The 19624-nt window shown below is 43.6% G+C and overlaps 2 protein-coding genes across 2 annotated transcripts; one reads left to right on the top strand and one right to left on the bottom strand.

Moving 5' to 3' along the window:
- The first annotated feature begins 892 nt into the window (after positions 1 to 892).
- On the top strand, positions 893 to 2280 carry LOC119650133 (prisilkin-39-like). The gene is made up of 2 exons (XM_038052664.1): positions 893 to 1337; positions 1395 to 2280. Exons 1-2 carry the CDS (start codon positions 1048 to 1050, stop codon positions 1618 to 1620), a joined length of 516 nt encoding a protein of 171 aa, XP_037908592.1. The 5' UTR covers positions 893 to 1047; the 3' UTR covers positions 1621 to 2280.
- Positions 2281 to 14058: 11778 nt separating this feature from the next.
- Positions 14059 to 15927, bottom strand: LOC119648812 (guanine nucleotide-binding protein subunit beta-2). Its single transcript, XM_038050664.1, has 7 exons — positions 15765 to 15927; positions 15471 to 15686; positions 15024 to 15253; positions 14753 to 14954; positions 14533 to 14662; positions 14385 to 14471; positions 14059 to 14318 (listed from the first exon to the last, which is right to left on the bottom strand). Exons 1-7 carry the CDS (start codon positions 15831 to 15833, stop codon positions 14212 to 14214), a joined length of 1041 nt encoding a protein of 346 aa, XP_037906592.1. The 5' UTR covers positions 15834 to 15927; the 3' UTR covers positions 14059 to 14211.
- Positions 15928 to 19624: the final 3697 nt, after the last annotated feature.

The raw sequence follows: 19624 nt of genomic DNA, 5'->3' as shown, positions 1-19624 counted from the left end.
GCGAGGAATGGCAGATCTTTCACCAGTGTAGTCAAAAGTGCCAAAAATGCGAAGTTCATATTCTACCAGATCCTCTCCAAACCTCTAACATGTACTGAACCTAAAGGAAATAGAAGGATCATACGATCATCTTAAGTGGCCGAGAACGACCTAGAGGGAAACTTAAAAAGTTGGCGAAATTAACCGTGAAGGTCCGCCCGTAACGACTGAAGCTCCATCAAAGTGCTCGGTTGCACGCCTCTGTGCTAGTCAGGCTCGGGAATGTGGGGGGCGGGGGTCCTTTGAGCGCTTTGATCCCTCACGTGTCATTAGTACAAAATTAACGTGTCTACCGAGCATTTTCATGGAGCTTCCGTCCTTGTGAGCGGACCTTAACGGTCAATTTCGCCAACTTTTTAGGTTTCTGGGATAGCTCTTCCCTCTAGATCGTTTTCGGTGACTTAGGTTGATCGCCTGATCCTCCTATTTCCTCAAGCTTCATTACAAACATGACGCTCCGATGCCGTTCTGATCGATCACACGGTGATTTCTTTGAAAGGCGTCAGTCACATTCTAGCCCTTTCGTTCCTGCTTATCTAGAAATTGGGATCCACAAGGAAAAAATTGAGAATTTTTTTGACTAAAATTGACACTTTATTTTAGGGACACGCTCCTACCTCCGCTAGCTATAGGATTTATAGTTGTATCTCATCTCATCTTTTCTTTAGCACAACTTTGCATTAAGATATGAATTTAAAGCTTAATCGGACATTACCATTACCCACCTTTACTGTATAGATCTTTGTGCTCTTTTCGCAACTTGAAGGTCTTCTAGTCTAATATTGCCAAAATATTCTTAGTATAATCCGAGTTGAAGAAGGAGGGGCTGATAAATAAGATGATATAAACGCTTTAGCGACTACTTATCCATCATAGTCGATTTGTCTACCCAAGCTCATTAACGCAAAGTCTTTCTAGCTCGTGCAGAAAGTGTTAAGTCCGGTTCAAGTATCAGCGGCTCCAATTGTTGGTTTTCTAAGAGTGGTATCTTCTCCTAATTAATCCGCGATGAGGAAGTTTCTTGCAGTTGGTATCTTGTGCGCCCTAATCCAGGTCTTAGTTGCATTCCCAAGTGAAGATAGTGCAATTAAAGCAGCAGTGGAAGCGGATGATAGGACACCGGTTCTATTAGTGAATGCAGATGACGATGAGAACAAGCCAACTACATTAGACGTGATAGAACTGGAAAGCGGATCCAAGCTAGGGGATGAAAACAATGGAACCGATAAGAACAGACCACGCCGAGCACTCCTACTAGCGAAGGCAGCTCTCCTGAAACTAGGATTACTGAAAGCAGGGTAAGAAATCAGATGTCCTTTTTGGATCCTGAAATTATCGTGAAATTTGCATTGCAGAGTCGTTGGTTTAGGAGCCGCTAAAGTGGCAGGACTTGGACTTTACGGAGCTGGCTACAATAACTACTACGGTGGATACGGTGGTGGTTATGGCGGATATGGTGGATATGGCGGATACAGTGGTTACAACGGCGGCTATGGATACGGTGGCTACGGACCCTACGGCGGAGGTGGTTACGGCTATGGCCCAAAATTTTTCGGTGTAGCAGGATACGGATATTTCTAGTCGGAAGTACAGCACGAGCCACATAGTTATCATACATAGACCCGTATATTATGTATCGAAATAAGTATTCATAGATAACGCCAAAGTCACGAGATTCGAAAAAGCACTTACAGTTCGATGACTCTGTTTACTCCTCAAATATTTATTTTATTTGTTAGAAAATCTTTCGCCAGTTATGCTCTTACGTATTCGAGCGGTTATTTGGTTTCATAATTATCTAGAAATTGATATTCTGCAGAGAAGATAGTCTTCAATTATCTTCGATTCTATAAGGTAAGATTCTGTATCTGAAGCGGCGAATGAAGTAATTTTTAAATCCACCTTACCAAGTATTCACCAAGTACAAGTGTTATAAATTTGCTGTTATTTTGATAGCGTTAAGTAAATTAGGTAGCACTTAAAATAAACCTCATTAATCCTTAATGTATCTGGTATTTGCTCCGTAGATAATTGGCTGGTACTTTTGCTTTTAGTAAAAGGCGCTGGTTCGTGAAAATTTAGCATATAATTGGCATACATACATAGATTGAGTATCTTTCAAGATATTTAGGCTCTTCCAAAAAAGTCAGAAATGTGAGTCTAGTTAAACTTCCACCTTGGAAGTAAACGTTTTATTCCAGCGCTACCTAATGAAGTTGGATAATAAACAATTAAACAGTTTATGATGCTTTTAAATGTGCTAAATGAATTCAATTTTCTTGATAGGTAACGAAGCTATAATGGCTTTTATGGGAGGCGTGTTTGGAGCTTTGAAGATACTCTATTTGGGTGGCTGGTGAAATGTGATATGTTGCTACTTGAGCAGGTTCGTTGGCACTATTTTCAAGGGCAAGGTCGGGATGGTTGGGAAAGAGTATGACCTAGACTACTAGTAATCAACAGCTAGTTTTGAAATGGTTTATTTTTACACTGTGGTATAAACTCCTTGAGAAGTTAAGGGCAATTGACTGAATTGGCCATTATAATTCTGCTGGCTTCAGTACCAATAGCCATAAAAGTGATTAGCATGCTATTGTTCTAGGCTTGCTTGATATCTTTTCGCTTTAAGCAAAAAATCGATAGTTACATGCACATATATTTATAGATACAAGTATGTAGATATGACAAAATATCGTGCTACTTACGACAGTTTGCGAAATCGCACTCTGGAGGTAACTAGCCGTTTATTAGGTATGTGCAGTGTCTGACCCGCCAATTATAGAGAAGATAGCATGGAAAAGCAAAAACATGGCTTGTGGACAAATTGGCAAGATACATCTTTATCATTCGTGAAAAAGCAAATGAAAGTGCTACATGACTGTATGCTTCCGCTCTCCCATGAGGAAATACGACTTTATGGTGGCAACCAGCACATTATGCAAATAATGAAATATACATAGAAAAAATGTAGATAAAAGACATTGGAACAACAATTGAGTTGGTGGCTAGTCGTAAACATGAAACGTGAAACAGTAGCAGATAAGTCCATTTTTAATTCAGTGGATGGGCAAATATACTAATGTTTTGCATCATTACTACATACAAGGGTTTATTACAAAACAAAAATTAATTATGTTTCATCACCGAAGGTCAGAAACTCGTTAGCAAGATTATGTGCTAGATCTTTTTGTAGAGTCTCGGTAGGTGTCCGCTTAAAAAGAGGAGACTCTCGCTTCTGCACGATCCTCTGTATCCTCTATGCACTATAATAACACAATTCGATCCACAGCTAATGAGATTTTGCTTCAGCATGTCGATAAGAGCCAATACCACTTTCTCAATAGGGAATCGTTTTTAAGGTTTTGCAATAAAGCAAAACCTTATAAAAACCAGTTCAATGTCTGTCTATCCGTCTGTCTGTCAAGCGCGCTCTTCACAGAAACGGTTGTATCGATTGAACGCTCACGCATGTGGTGAGTTACATCTTTTTACATGCAAAAGGGAGGTGTAGAATTTTTCTCAAATATGGTCATGTGGGATATCAAATGAAAGACCCCGATTATTACTTTTCAGAGCTGGTTTTAGTTTTGACATAATCGCCCTTAAATGGATGTCCAGGACGCGTTCTAGGGTCTTCAGCACGAAACAGTTGAGGCTCATTGGTCGTAAGTCCTTCGCGGACCCATGGCCGCGCTGGCCCGCTTTTGGTATGAAAACAACTAGTGCGCGCCTCCCGAACTGTGGTACGTATCCTAAAGAGATACAGCTCCGGTAAATCTCTACAAGCCACGACACAACGCTTTACTGCTGCTTTTGTAGCATGACTGGCATTATGCCATCTGGGCCCGGAGATTTATATGCGGCGAAGCTGCTTATAGCCCAGCCGATCTTATACTCGGTAATTACCGATTTGATAGTCTTGCACGGTTGGGGTGGCCGCAAACCCTCCAAGCAAGGCTCTGACTCACAGTTCGCTGGCGGAAAAGTGCGTCTGATCCAACAGCTCCAAGGTTTCATCAGAAGATTCCACCCAGGAGCCTTCCGACTTTTTAAGAAAGGATGGAATCTTATGTTCCTTGGACAGAATCTTACTGAGCCTCGGGGATTCGCTGGTGCTTCGATGTTCTGGCAATAATACCATCAAGACTGCCTCTTGAACTTGGACTTGTGCTTCTTTAGGTAGTCCTTTAATGACTGCCAATATTTACGCCTGTAGCAGATGTTGAAGATTTTCTTGGTCATCTTCCTGAGGCTGGCGAGATCTTCATTCCACCACGGTGGCAGTGACTTTTTGCTGTACTTAATAGGGCACGAGACTTTAAAGGCGGTATCGAATACCTTTCCAGAGTCCCGACCTTTGTCTCCAGTTCGTCTGTCTTGCTAATCTTGCCAATTTGCGCACCGAGTAGTTGGTTCCTGATTACTTGACCAAACATTCTGCAGTCGATCCTCCTGGGGTCTCTGAAGGGATACCCTCTAGTTCTTCACCCTAAAAATCCTATTGTCGGTTAGTAGGGTGATATCAAGGACCCCCTCCCATTCGTCAGCGTCATACGTAAGTGGCTTCTGCCCAGGTCGCTGAAGGGTTTCGCAGTTCGTGACTTGTCGGCTGACTGTTGCTGTTTGCTTTTCTCCAGATGTTGCTTAGCATTCGAGCTCTTGTCCACTCTGCTCCGCTTGTGATCTTATTCGACCTCGTCTTGAGATCGATTGTGTTTGACAGCGGTGGGCTTCACTTTCTGCTGGTCTGCCTGGTATTTGCTGTTGTATTCCTCAACAATCGCCTGGTATTTAACGAGGTCTTTTTCATCCCGCTAGTCGACAGTACCGGCCATAGAAGCTCAAATTTCTCACTGCCCTGTAAATTTACTGCAACCTAAAACAGTAAATATCAACATCACACTAAATGACTAGTCTGCATGTACATGCATTCAATATACATTGCGAATTACATATAAATGGAATAGTTCTGCCTTCAAATATAGTTGCACAAGAAACACAATACCTTTAATATCCAAAGCGTTGAGTTTCCTGTTTGCTACTTGTTATTTTACGAATTGAGGCGTAAACCTCAGAAAGACGGCGATGTGCCAGAGATGTCGGGTGCGGGATTCATACCCACTAAAACCGCCCTTCCCCTTTTCTACCTATTTTCAGGAGGGGTCTTTCTGGAGTTTTACTTTATGAGAAGGGCTCTAGTTGATACTCACTTTCCGAGTTAAAGGTTTATTCTACTATTCGTGAAGTTTTTTTTTCGATTTTTTACATATTTTGATAGAATAGTAACAGACAAGGAATGCCGGCACGCTCCTCAACAATGGTATCGAGGGTCGCCAATCGACTTTGGCAACATGTTGCTCGGACATGTGATAGGGCAACACGTGCTTGATGTTACGGTCCTCAATAATAATGATAATTGTAGGAGGTTTGTAGATTCGTACAGTTTAAATAGGGTCGTCATTGGAGGTAAAGAGCTTGCTATAAGATCAGTTAGACCGACAACGTGCAAAGAATCAAATTTACTACTTTACGATTTAGGGTTGCCCCCTGGATGTGCGTCACCAGTAAATCAATGTGAATACAGCGTTTTCCGGTGTAACCACGTGGAGGTTCGCCATGGCCACTTGGTGTTGATTCTGTCGACAGGGCTGATCACGGGAACACATCCGGTTTACCGATATGCACCGCAGCCAGTGGTCGATATTTCTACTTACGGCATATACTGGGACAGTAAATTTTAACTGAACGCCGCACACTAGACAACAAACCTGACGTGTGTTAGTTGACAAAATGGGTCGCTCTACGTATATTATGGATATTGCTATCTCCCATAATAACAACAGTTAACGGAAATACGTGGAGAAGGAGAGCTCATAGATTTCGTGGTTATATAGGGTACGGAATCGTCCATATCTATGTAGGGGGCCAACAATTTTTCCGAGGATTATTCTCTCGAACGTGGCCAAGAGTTCGCAGTTTTTTTGCTAAGAACCCAAGTCTCCGAGGACTACATGAGGATTGGCAAGAGCATTGCCTTGTATAATACATAAGAGTTTTGACCCTATGGTGAGACGTTTCGAGCAGAAGAGTTTTTGTAAGCTAGAGTAGGCTCTTTCGGCTGCCAGCAACCGTGCGCGGATATCATCATCTTTATCGATTGTGATTTTCGACCCTAGATAGGAAAAATGATCAACGGTCTCAAAGTTGTAGTCTCCTATCTTTATTCTTCCTGTTTGACCAGTGCGGTTTGATGTTGTTGGTTGGTTCGTCTTCGGTGCTGACGTTGCCACCATATATTTTGTCTTGCCTTGATTGATGTGCAGCCCAAGATCCTTCGTCGCATGCTCGACTTGCATGAAGGCAGTTTATACACCCCCGGTCGTTCCTCTCATGATGTCAATATCGGCAGCGTGGGCCAGTAGTTGGGTGGACTTAAAGGGGCTCGTATTCCTCACATTTACCTCAGCATCACGGATCACTTTTTCCAAGGTCAGGTTAAAGAGGACGCATGAAAGAGCATCCTTTTGTCTTAGATCGTTGTTGATGTTGGATGGTCTTGAGAGTGATCCTGCTGCGTTTATGTGGCCTGGTACATTGGTTAGGGTCAGCCTAGTCAGTCTTATCAATTTCGTCGGGATATTGATTACCGAATTCTCTCATGGCCATGTACAGTTTTACCCTGGCTATGTTATCATAGGCGCTTTAAAGTCGATGAATAGATGGTGCAACTGGTGTCCATGTTCGGACAGTTTTTCTATTGCTTGATGCAGACAGAAAATCTGATTCGCCTGATTCGCCTGAAGTGAAGCCTCTTTGGTATTGGCCAATGATGTTCTGGGCGCATGGGGCTATCCGGCCTAGTAAGATAGAGGAGAATATCTTATAGATGGTACTCAGCAACGCGGTACCTCTATAATTGCTGCACTGCGTGATATCTCCCTTTTTATGTATGAGCCGCGTTGCCAGCCGTCAGGCATTGATTCCATGTTCCATAGTTTGAGCATCAGTTGATGAACCACTTGGTGTAATTGGCCGGCTCCATATTTAACCAATTGGGCTGTAAATCCATCGGCTCCAGGCGACTTATGATTTTTAAGCCGATGAATTGCACGGACTGTTTCCTCTATGCTTGGTGGTGGCAGTATTTGTCCATCGTCTTCAGTTGGCGGGACCTCTGACTCGCCGATATTTTGGTTGTTGAGCAATTCATCAAAATACTGAACCTATCGCTCCAATATGTCCATTCTGTCGGAAATCAGATTTCCCTCTTTGTCTCGGCAGGATGAGCATCGAGGTGTATAAGGCTTCACCCTGCTGACTTGTTGGTAAAAACTTGCGTGCCTGGTGCAGTTGCTTCCTGTACTTTTCGAGTTCACAGACTTGTTGATTCTCCCAGGCTTCCTTTTTCCGTCTCTGAAGCCGCTTCTCCGCTCGACGGAGTTCGTGATAAGTCTTTGTGCTGTGCCCGCGTTGTGCAGCATTCTACCGTTCCGTAGCTAGCTTACATTCATCGTCAAACCAGCCGTTCCGACGTGGCCGTATCAATGATAACGTTCTTCAGGTGGTTGTGAAGATCATTTATTGATGCTTCATTTCCAGGATCTCTGTTGACTGCGGTTATTGCGGATAATCGCAGTCCGTAATCATTTGTATTTTGATGTAAGCTATTGGAACCAACATATCGCCTGAATACGATCTCCGTCTACTTGGCAGTTAAAATCCCCAAGTATGTTTTTGATAATATATCTGGAACAGGGTTCGTTCTACTGCCTCTTAGAAGGTATCCTTCTCGGACTCTGCAGTCTCCTCTGTGGGGGCGTGAACGTTTATGGAGCTTATATTACTAAACTTGCCTCGCAAATGCAGAGTGCGTAGCCTTTCGCTTATATTTTCAAAGCCGATAACAGCAGGTTTTATTTTTTGGCCGACTAAAAAACCTACTGGATGTCCGGCCACTGTAATATATAGTGTAGTGGCTCTTCTCCAGGAAACCGGTCCCTGTTCATCGCATTTTCTGCAAACGCTGTTACATCAGCCCTATACTGTGACAGGGTATCGGCTAGCTGCTTGGCAGCTCCATCTCTGTACGGTGATCGCACGTTCTATGAGAAACTGCGCAAATCGCTATTCCATAGTCGTTGCCCGGTTCATCGTTGTTTAGTCAATCCAGTCCTAGGCTCCTTTTGTGGCTTCGTAACGTCGGCTTTTCCTGTAGGGTTGTCAGCCCTACCCAGCCCGGAGGACTAGTTGGTACAATTTTTCCCGTTTTTAGACGCGGGAGACTAGCCTACATCCTTCTCCTACTACAGTTTTTCGTTAAGAAAGTGCTGCCAGCGTCACCACATAGAGATGGAGATAGAGTTTGGTAGTAGAGCCGTTGGTGCTGGTTCAGCAGGCGTTTTCCAGGTTTTATGCCTCATCATGGGTTCCAATCCACGTTTCGCCTTGGGACCATATGATATCTTTAGTTGTATATAGTTGCCATTTACTCCTGAATGCGGTATATCGCCTCAAATACATCTACGTATCATTTTTCGCGGTTGGATGACATGTATTTCAACTCACTCCAGGACTCCCCAAGAAGTTTGCACTCTTCCTCAACTGTTCTGCGCTATGCGTTGCTGGGGCGACCCAAACGTCTCGGTATAGTCGATTCCGCTGCATGATGTAGCAGGCAATGCAGTTGTCGTCCTTTCTTAATGTGTGGACCTATTCACTGTCATTTCCGCTTTCTGATCAACACGTCTACGGGCCTGAGCGCCAACTAGGCTCTTTGTTCGAAACTGTTATAGGCCAGAGTACTTTGATGATACCCAGCAGAGTAATGTTGAAGCATTTGAGTAACAGTGGTGAAAATTTTTTATGTAATACTCCCATATAACACAGACAGAACATTAGGAAGGAACAATTTGATGTTGGTGTTAAAATAACGAAGTCAATATTTATCTGAGATTTTACCTAGCTACAGCAAGTGAAATTTGGCTTGATGTCGTTCTGCTAATAGATAGATTCTAGATACAGTGCTGGGCAAAAAAATCCGATTAGTAAGAAAATCTTATTTTTGAGAAAAAATATCGAGCTGATCAAAAAAGTAAATAAGAGAGTCTTTTTGTATTGAAATTTTGCACTAAAAATAGTTTTTGGAGAAAAAAAACCTATATAAAATTTTTCAGGATGGATTTTTATTGAAAATTAGTCTACTTTACGAAAAATAGGTAAATTTGGTTTATATTTCATAACAATCACAAAACTCGTCGTATCACAATATTTTTTTTTTCGTTTACTTAATAACTAAACAATAAATTCATAAATGCTTAATTAGAATTTCGTTGGACTTGCTTTTGTCTTAATTACGGCTCTAATCCTCGCTGGCGTAGATGAAATGAGATTCTGCAGAATCTGCAGGTCAATTTCGTTATTTCACGTTCTTAAAAGGATTAATTTCAGCTCATGTTAGCTTTTTGGCTTCTGTTCAGCTACCTTTCTCTTCATTAGTGTTCACAACTTTTCTATGGGTTTTAAATTCGGGCTTTTCCCGGGCCAAGTAAGCTGCTTTATTGAGTCAGAAAGTTGCGCACTTCCCAAGCAAAAAAGGTCAAATAATTGGAAAACCTTCAATATTTCTTGTAAAACAGCTAGAGAAAGGGAAAAAAATTATTACTTACAATGTGGGACCTGTGACGGCACAGAATCGTCCTGAAAGATGAACCCACTTGAATCTGATATTGCTCTTAAATGTGAGGTATCAGATGCTCCTCCAAAATTTGTTTATAGGCTGAACTATTGACTCTTCCATTAATTAATGAAAGTACTTTCACATCATAAAACTAAAAGCAGTCCCAGATTAGCTTGTTCACCGGCTGGCGTACTGTGGTCCCCTCCCCCGCTGAATCGCTAGCTTGATCTTCTCCATACGTGGTGGATCCCATCTGGCCCAAAAATATTAAATTGGGATTCATTGGAGAATTTTACAATTTGCTACTGTTCTAGTGTCCAATTATCGCGGTTCTTTGTCCATAAATAGTGTTCCTTCGGCGTTCTTCTATTTAAAAAATGCTGCGCATAAGTCTGTCTTCAGCGGATGCAGTCTTTCTCGTCCTTCCGGAACCCTGTTTTCGGGCAGTGGACCCAATCATCATCATCATCAACGGCGCAACAACCAGTATCCGGTCTAGGTCTACCCCCGGTTTTGCGCCGAGGTCCACCAATTCGATATCCCTAAAAGCTGTCTGCCGTCCTGACCTACGCCATCGCTCCATCTTAGGCAGGGTCTGCCTCGTCTTCTTTTTCTACCATAGATATTGCCCTTATAGACTTTCCGGGTGGGATCATCCTCATCCATATGGATTAAGTGACCCGCCCACCGTAACCTATTGAGCCGGATTTTATCCACAACCAGACGGTCATGGTATCGCTCATAGATTTCGTCGTCATTTAGAATACGGAATCGTCCATCCTCATGTAGGGGGCCAAAAATCCTTCGGAGGATTCTTCTCTCGAACGCTGTCAAGAGTTACATGAGGGCTGGGAAGATCATAGTCTTGTACAGTACGAGCTTTGACCCTATGGTGAGACGTTTCGAGCGGAATAGTTTTTGTAAGTTGAAATAGGCTCTGTTGGCTGACAACAACCGTACGCGGATTTCATCATCGTAGCTGTTATCGGTTGTGATTTTCGACCCTAGATAGGAGAAATTGTCAACGGTCTCAAAGTTGTATTCTCCTATCCTTATCCTTCTTCGTGTTTGACCAGTGCGATTTGATGTTGTTGATTGATTCGTCTTCGGTGCTGACATTGTCACCATATATTTTGTCTTGCCTTCATTGATGTGCAGCCCAAGATCTCGCGCCAATCGCAGCCTGCTCGATCTGGATGAAGGCAGTTTGTACGTCTCGGGTCGTTCTTCCCACGATGTCGATACCGTCACCATAGGCCAGTAGTTGGGTGTACTTAAAGTGGATCTTACATTCACCTCAGCATCATGGGTCACTTTCTCGAGGGCCAGGTGAAAGAGGACGCATGATAGGGCATCCCCTTGTCGTAGACCGTTGTTGATGTCGAATGGTCTTGAGAGTGATCCTGCTGCTTTTATCTGGCCTCGCATATTGGGCAGGGTTAGCCTAGTCAGTCTTATCAATTTCGTCGGGATACCGAATTCTCTCATGGCCGTGTACAGTTTTACACTGGTAATGCTATCATAGGCGGCTTTAAAGTCGATGAACAGATGGTGCAACTGTTGTCTATATTCCAACAGTTTTTCGATCGCTTGCCGCAGAGAGAAAATCTGATCTGTTGCTGATTTGCGTGGAGTGAAGCCTCTTTGGTATGGGCCAATGATGTTCTGGGCGTATGGGGCTATCCGACCTAGCAAGATAGCGGAGAATATCTTATAGATGGTATTCAGCAACCTCTATAATTGCTGCATTGTGTGATATCTCCCTTTTTATGTATGAGACAGATAATGCCTCGTTGCCAATCGTGAGGCATTGATTCGCTGTCCTATACCTTGAGCACAAGTTGATGAACCACTTGGTGTAGCTGGTCGCCTCCATATTTAACCAATTCGGCTGGAATTCCATCGGCTCCAGGCGACTTATGATTTTTTGGCCGATGAATTGCACGGACTGTCTCCTAAACTTGGTGGTGGCAGTATTTGTCCATCGTCTTCAGCTGACGGGACCTCCAACTCGCCGATGTTCTGGTTGTTCAGTAGCTCATCAAAGTACTCAACTCATCGCTCTAATATGCCCATTCTGTCGGAAATCAGATTTCCCTCTTTGTCTCGGCAGCATGAGCATCGAGGTGTGTAAGGCTTCATCCTGCTGACTTGTTGGTAAAACTTCCGCGCCTGGTGCGCTTGCTCCCTGTACTTTTTTAGTTCACAAAGTTGTTGGTATTCCCAGGCTTCCTTTTTCCGTCTGTGAAGTCGCTTCTCCGCTCGACGGAGTTCGTGATAAGTCTCTGCGCGTGCCCGCGTTCTTTGAGAATGCAATATTACTCGGTATGCAGCATTCTTCCGTTCCGTTGCTAGCTTACATTCATCGTCAAACCAGCCGTTCCGATTCCTTTTGCGGCTGGGGCCAAGTATATTTGTGGCCGTATCCATGATAACGTTCTTCAGGTGGTTGTGAAGATCATTTGTTGATGGTTCATCTCCAGGTCCTCTGTTGGCTGCGGTTATTGCGGCATCCATTTCCCTTTTATATGTGTTGCGGAGGGTTGTGTTGTGGATGGCTTCAGTGTTCACTCTCACCTGATTGTCAGAGGGGATTCTAGGTGGTATTGTTATTCGAGCTCGGAACACCATGCCAACGAGATAGTGATCCGAGTCTATATTGGTTCCCCTATATGTTCTGACATTCATCAAGGCTGAGAGACGGCGGCGTTCGATCAACACGTGGTCAATTTGGTTGAAAGTGGCCATCATTTGTCCCGTTTTTAGGCGCGGGAGACCTGCCTTCATCCTTCTCCGTCTGCAGCTTTTCGGTAAAAAAGTGCTCCCAGTGGTCACCACGTGGAGGTGGAAATAGGGTTTGGTAATCGAGCTGTTGGTGTTGGTTCAGCAGGCGTTTCCTATTTTTTATGCTCCATCATGGGTACCAATCCACGTTTCGCCCTGGGACTTCTACTACCCTTTGACCATATGATATCTTTAGTTTGGTATATATGGTTGTCATTTACTCCTTTACCATTTTCGCGGTTGGCTGAAATGTGTTTCAACTCCCTCCAGAACTTCCCAAGAAGTTTGCACTCTCCCTCAACTGTTCTGCGTTGTTGCTGGGGCGACCCAATGGGGTTAGTATAATCGATTCCGTTGCACGATGTAGCAGGCAATGCAGTTGTAGTCCGTCCTTAATGTGTGGACCTATTTACTGCAATTTCCGCCTTCTCATCAACACGTCTACGGGCCTGTGCGTCGACTAGGTTCTTTATACCCAGCAAACAAATGTTGACGAAGGTTTGACGCATTTGAGTGGCAGTGGTAAACATTTTCCAAGTAATACTCCCATATGACACAGAGAGAACATTAGCAAGGAACAGTCTTAACTTGATGTTAGTGTTGAGATAACGGACCTAAAATTTCTCTGAGATTTTTCCTAGGTACCACTTGTGATATTTGGCTTCGTAATATGTCGTTTTGCTAATAGCTATTAGTTTTTCTGGAACACCACTCCTGCGTAGAACATTCTAGATACATTTTCCATTGATTCTATTAAAAGCTTTTTCGAAGTAGGTGATAAGCAGGCAAAACAGAGATCTGAATTTCATACACCGAAATGATCCGCAGGGACACTGTAAGAGCAGCGATAAATAACTCTGCGGGGGACTGTCAAGCACAGTAGCTTCATTCCGGTTACGTTAAATGATGGCCAAGATTACATTTCGGTTTGGAGGAGTAGTCCGTATCCTCATGTCGTGGTGACTGACTAGGCATTTCATCCACGAGAAGCGGAACTTCACCATATGTGATACGGTTGAGAAACAGTGGTGAAGCGCCCCTTCCATCTCGTTCTTCATAGAATCATCGAAGAGGGTCACTTGCAAGTGTTCTCGTGTACAGTATACGGTTCTGAAATCATTGTTACCTGGGGCAGCATCTGCTTCTATCACGGCGCATATGAGGGTGAATGGGGGATTTCGCACGGTATCAGAGTTCGATTACCACCAGTTACAGTGGGCCGATCCCTTCCGTTCGTCGATCCCCTTCCATGATTGCGCAGTCACCCAGATCTTGCTGATGATATGAGTAACACCCGAGTAATGGGTATTTTTAATGGTCACCAATATTGATATTCTCAGGCTAATTACCTAAATCATCTGACACCCGATCACCAAAAAGGTCTCCCAATGTCGAACGACAGCTGGATAAAGCGGTCGATGTAGAACTTGGTGGGGCCGCAGCTTTCCAACCCTGCGAGAAGCGGCAGCACCTCTCTCATTACGTACGCAGAAAACAACCCCTAAATCTACTCATTTTAAAAAAGAACACCAAATAAATTTAAGAAAATTTAGGACCCATTCTTTCTGAGAAATATCCACATAATAGGTTTTATTGGAAATTTATATGTATTTAACAATTATTCTTTACTTAGACATTAAAACAAATTTCCGCTACCATTGAAAATCATAAACGAAAGAAATATTCTTCCAGATAGCAAGAAATAGATACTGTTAAACCCAAACCCGAACGTTTTGATCCCAACTGCAAGATGCCAGGGCCATCCCGTTTGGAGTTAAGCAAATTGATGTTATACGATTTTCATGACCTGCTAACATACCTGGGTGGGGATAGTTAGAATAACTTAGTAATTTGGACCATTCCAGTATCTAATTTCAGAGCTTACCAGTGTGAGTTGTCTTCAAAGTATCCCATGAATGAATGTTATTATCAACCGACCCACAAATAATGTATCGCCCACTGAAAGATAAAGCTGTGGAATTTCGTTAGTTAAGTGTATGTCCTTTGAAGAGTTTCCAGGTAAAAATACAAACCACAAGAGGTGAAGCCAGACGTAGTATTTGGGGGGCTGTATTGAGCTATCTGCTGATCAGACCTTAAGTCGTATAAACGAGCTGTTTTGTCCTCGGACGCTGTAGCGAATGCAAAGCCGCTGGGATGGAACTGAAAAAGAGATGATCAGTTACTAAGAGTTGTCCGTCAGGTCCTAAGCATGTTTATTTGTGTTTGAAAAGGTCAAATTAACACACTTACACAGACACTGTTCACGTCCGCTTCATGACCGAAGAACATCTGCTTATGATGGTCTTCTCGAACATCCCATAACTTACAAGTTTTATCAACAGATCCTGTCACATATTGATTCATATCGGGTGAAAGGGATATTGATACCACATCTCCCGCATGTCCGTCGAATTCCATTGTTTTCTTCCCCGATTCGAGGTCCCAGTGGCAGCTGATCAATTACCGGAATAAGATATCAACTTTAAGGATCAAAGACATAGTAACAAGAAATTATCCTTACATTTTCATATCTCCTGATCCTGTAATTATATGATTGTCATCTAAAAATCGGCAGGAGCTCAAGAATCCTTCATATCCTAGCAATTCTCGGGTCATTTTCGCTACTCCTGTTGAATCCCGATTGTTGAGGTCATAAATTGTACATTGGTTGTCCATACCACCGCAGGCTACAAAATTTCCAGACGGAGAGAATGCTACAGACATGACCCATGCCGATCGTAAAGGAATAATCTGAAATTTTGTAAACATTAGATATATTTGGAGGAGAAGGAACCGGAATTTATGGAGGTAACAGTTTCATTTGAACCTTAGCCTTGAAGCGACTGGGGATACTTCATTCTGGGATCCTAACGATAGGCTTGAAGACAATGTCCAGCAACATTTTCACGTTCAGCCCACTGTATTAAAGATGCACTACGGGAGATCTACTTAACAGAGGATCACTTACTTGAACTTTATTAGCGGTCCAGGTATCCCAAATGATCAACTTTCCATCCAAGGATCCTGTTACACAGTGCCTAGAATCTCCCGCGAAATGTACTGAGTTCACTTTGTTTATGTGACCTTTGAGGATTTTCTTGCCAGCCAACCGAATTTTCGGGACATCCGGGAGGTCTCCGCACTTTTCTGCGAGCTTGCAATCATTTTGCTTCTCTTGTTCGGCCTAGAAAGCAAGTCAACTTGAAAAAGGATATCCAACCCGCTGAATCGAGGAAAACACCTTTCACACACAAACACACACCTTAAAGTTAGCTATCATCGAATTAAGTTCTTCCTTAAGAGCAGCGGTCTCAGGATCATCCTTCGGCATCTTCGAGTCCTGTCCGAGCGGTTAGATGTTTCCCTTGAAAACTATAAAATCGAACTGACGGAAACTGTGCAGACTTTCCAGCGAAACACTCTGCCACTGAATTAACGCAAAAACTGTGAAGGTAAATAAGGGCTCAGAGTTGTAATTAAGTTAGTTAATTGGATTAGAACACTTCTACGGTTCTTCTGCACCAGGAGCTCGCTGCAAACGTGTAGTGGTGAAGATGAGTGACTTGGCGGTTACTAGGCATGTGTACACCCACTTGACTGTAGCTTTTTCAAAGTGTATCGAATACCGAATGCTTATTGAATTAGGCGTTTGCATAGAAAGCCGATAGTCACTCAAGAAAATGTTGGAAAGCGGATGGGAAATTACAATGTCATTGAATTGTGTAAGGGAAAGCCATTCGTCGTTTCTTTTTGTGCTTGCTTCATCGGGGAATGGTGATTTCCTTCTGAGCGCATATGAATAGATTCGTGCCTGTAGAACTAGGTGAACTCCGTTTGTGGGGCAGTGGATTCCACATCTGTTGCTTCCTAAACCGAATCCTGTCCCCAATTGGTTGATTTAAATGCAAATTACAGAAGATAATTGGAGAAATCGCGTACAATCTTATATAGATGATGAGGATAATGGGAAGAAATCAATATCAAAATTTGGGTTCGTGATGAAGTAAAGCGCATAGGAGGCTTGAAATTTACACTATATAAGTGGGATAAATACTTCATAAGAGATAGCAAGCACCGAAGGAGAGTTCCTGAGTTTTTCATTAATTATTAATTAATTAATTAAAAGAACCCAAACCAGAGACTGGCCTTTACAATCCTGATAGTGTCACTCGAACGGCTTGGTCTATAGAAATAACATGCTTCCTGTGTTGTCACACCTCCCGTCAGGCGCGACTCCAGGCGGCGGATGGGGGCATACTTATTGATGTGTAAATCTATGTTCATGTGCTTTTCTTTTCTAACTGAGCATCTCTGGTACGTGGACCAGAATGGCTATGGGAAGGATACCCAAAACCAACATGGAAGAAGTGAGAGGGAGTGAAGTCACGGTGCAGGGACACAGAACCACATTACCAGCGGCTTTTGGGAGTGAGTAAGCAGGCTCCCTGCCGTTGATATCTCTTAACGGCAGGGCTTCTACTGTCTACCGTGGCATTAAATTCTACAAGTGATTTCGATTTAAAGAAAGAGGTGTTCAAGCGAAGCAAGACCTTGCCAAGAATACCAATAACGAACGCGAAAAATCATGGGCTGAATGGAAATCGTTGGCCCATGAAAGCGGTTTCCCGCACCAAGAAGGGCGACCGCAAGAGATACTCAAAGATCAAGGGATTGATCCATTTAGGGGAAGTTCTTCAATTCTTCGATGTACACCAATGCCAAAGGCGGCAAAAGGTCTGAAAACTACATTAAAGGCTGAGGGTAACAGAGTGTTAAAAAAAATGATTCGGTTAGGACACATCGAGAACAGAGCCCTTATATGGAGGAACTACTCTTCATACAGCTTGGAGCAAAAATAATTGAGTTGTCCGAGTTCACCAAGGACAAGCACAATGTGCCCAAAGCTATTAAAAACATGGTGAGAGCCATTATCATCATCATCATCAACGGCGCAATAACCGGTATCCGCTCTAGGCCTGCCTTAATAAGGAGCTCCAGACATCCCGGTTTTGCGCCGAGGTCCACCAATTCGATATCCCTAAAAGCTGTCTCGCGTCCTGGCCTACGCCATCGCTCCATCTTAGGCAGGGTCTGCCTCGTCTTCTTTTTCTACCATAGATATTGCCCTTACAGACTTTCCAGGTGGGATCATCCTCATCCATACGGATTTAGTGGCCCACCCACCGCAAGCTGTTGTGCCGGATTTTATCTACAACCTGACGGTCATAGTATCGCTCATAGATTTCATCGTTATGTAGGCTACGGAATCGTCCATCCTCATGTAGGGGGCCAAACATTTTTCGAAGGATTTTTCTTTCGAACGCGGCCAAGAGGTCGTAATTTTTCCTGCTAAGAATCCAAGCCTCCGAGGAATACATGATTACTGGCGAGATCATTGTCTTGTACAGTAAGAGCTTTGACCCTATGGTGAGACGTTTCGAGCGGAACAGTTTTTGTAAACTGAAATAGGCTCTGTTGATTGACAACAACCGGGCGCGGAATTCATCGTCGTAGCTGTTATCGGTTGTGGTTTTCGGCCCTAAATGGGAGAAATTATCAACGGTCTTAAAGTTGTAGCCTCCTATCTTTATTCTTCCCGTTTGACCAGTGCGGTTTGAAGTTATTGGTTGGTTGGTTTTCGATACTGACGTTGCCATTTTGTCTTGCTCATATTGATGTGTAGCCCAAGATCTCGCGCCAATCGCCGCCTGTTCGATCTGGATGAAGGAAATTTGTACGTCTGGGGTTGTTCTTCCCATGATGTCGACATCGTCAGCATAGGCTAGTACTTGAGTGGACTTAAATATGATCCTACCCCTTGCATTTACCTCAGCATCACGGATCACTTTCTCCAGGGCCAGGTTAAAGAGGACGCATGATAGGGCATCCCCTTGTCATAGACCGTTGTTGCAGCATTCTTCCGTTCCGTAGCTAGCTTACATTCATCGTCAAACCAGCCGTTCCGACTTTTTTTGCGACTAGGGCCAAGTATGTTTGTGGCCGTATCAATGATAACGTTCTTCCGGTGGTTGTGAAGATCATTTGTTGATGCTTCATCTTCAGGATCTCTGATGACTGCGGTTATTGTGGCATCCATTTCCCTCTTATAGATATTGCGGAGGGCTGTGTTGTGGATGGCTTCAGTATTCACTCTCACCTGATTGTCAGAGGGGATTTTAAGTGGTCTTGTAATTCGAGCCTAGAGCACCATGCCAACGAGATAGTGGTCCGAGTTTATATTGGCCCTCCCCTATATGTTCTGGCTGAGAGTTGGCGGAGTTCAATTAGTACTTGGTCAATTTGGTTGAAAGTGGTCCTGTCTGGAGAGGCTCACGTATGTTTGTGGACCGCTTTCCGTGCAAACCAGTTACTTCCAACAACCATTTCGTCCGATACTGCTAACTGAATAATCCGCAGTCCGTTATGATTGTAAGCTTTAGGAGCCGATATATTGCCTCAATACGGGCTCCGCCCCTACTTAACTGTTGAAATCTTCAAGTATAATTTTGATATCATACTTGGGACAGGCTTCGAGGGTCCCCTCAACTGCCTCGTAGAAGGTATCCTTCTCCGACTCTGCAGTCCCCGCTGTAGGAACGTGAACGTTAATGAGGCTTATATTTCTAAACTTGTCTCGCAAGCGCAGAGTGCATAGTCATTCGATAATGTTTTCAAAGCCGATAACAGCAGGTTTCACTTTTCGGCTGACTAAGAAACCTACTCCGAGCAAATGGTTTACTGGATGGCGATTATAAAATATGGTGTTGCGGCTCTTCTCTAGGAAACCGGTCCCTACCCAATGCATTTCCTGCAACGCTGTTACATCAACCCTATATTGAGACAGGGTATCGGCTAGCTGCTTGGCAGCGCCACCTCGTAGAGGGAACCGCACGTTTCATAAGAAAATGCGCAAATCATTATTCCGTTTTCTTTGCCGGGTTCGTCGTTGTAAAATCCATCCTGTCCGAGGCTCCTTCTGTGGCTTCGTAACGTTGGTTTTCCGTGTAGGGTTGTCAACCCTACCCAACCCCCAACCTGGAGGACCATTTGGTACAATTGGCACAATTTGTCCCGTTTTTAGACGCGGGAGACTTGCCTTCATTCTTCTCCGTTTGCAGCTTT

This window comes from Hermetia illucens, chromosome 2 (genome assembly GCF_905115235.1).
Source record: "Hermetia illucens chromosome 2, iHerIll2.2.curated.20191125, whole genome shotgun sequence".
In the NCBI taxonomy this organism is placed as follows: Eukaryota; Metazoa; Arthropoda; class Insecta; order Diptera; family Stratiomyidae; genus Hermetia; species Hermetia illucens.
The sequence above is the reverse complement of the archived record's forward strand: the minus strand, read 5'-3'. Positions and strand labels throughout refer to the sequence as shown.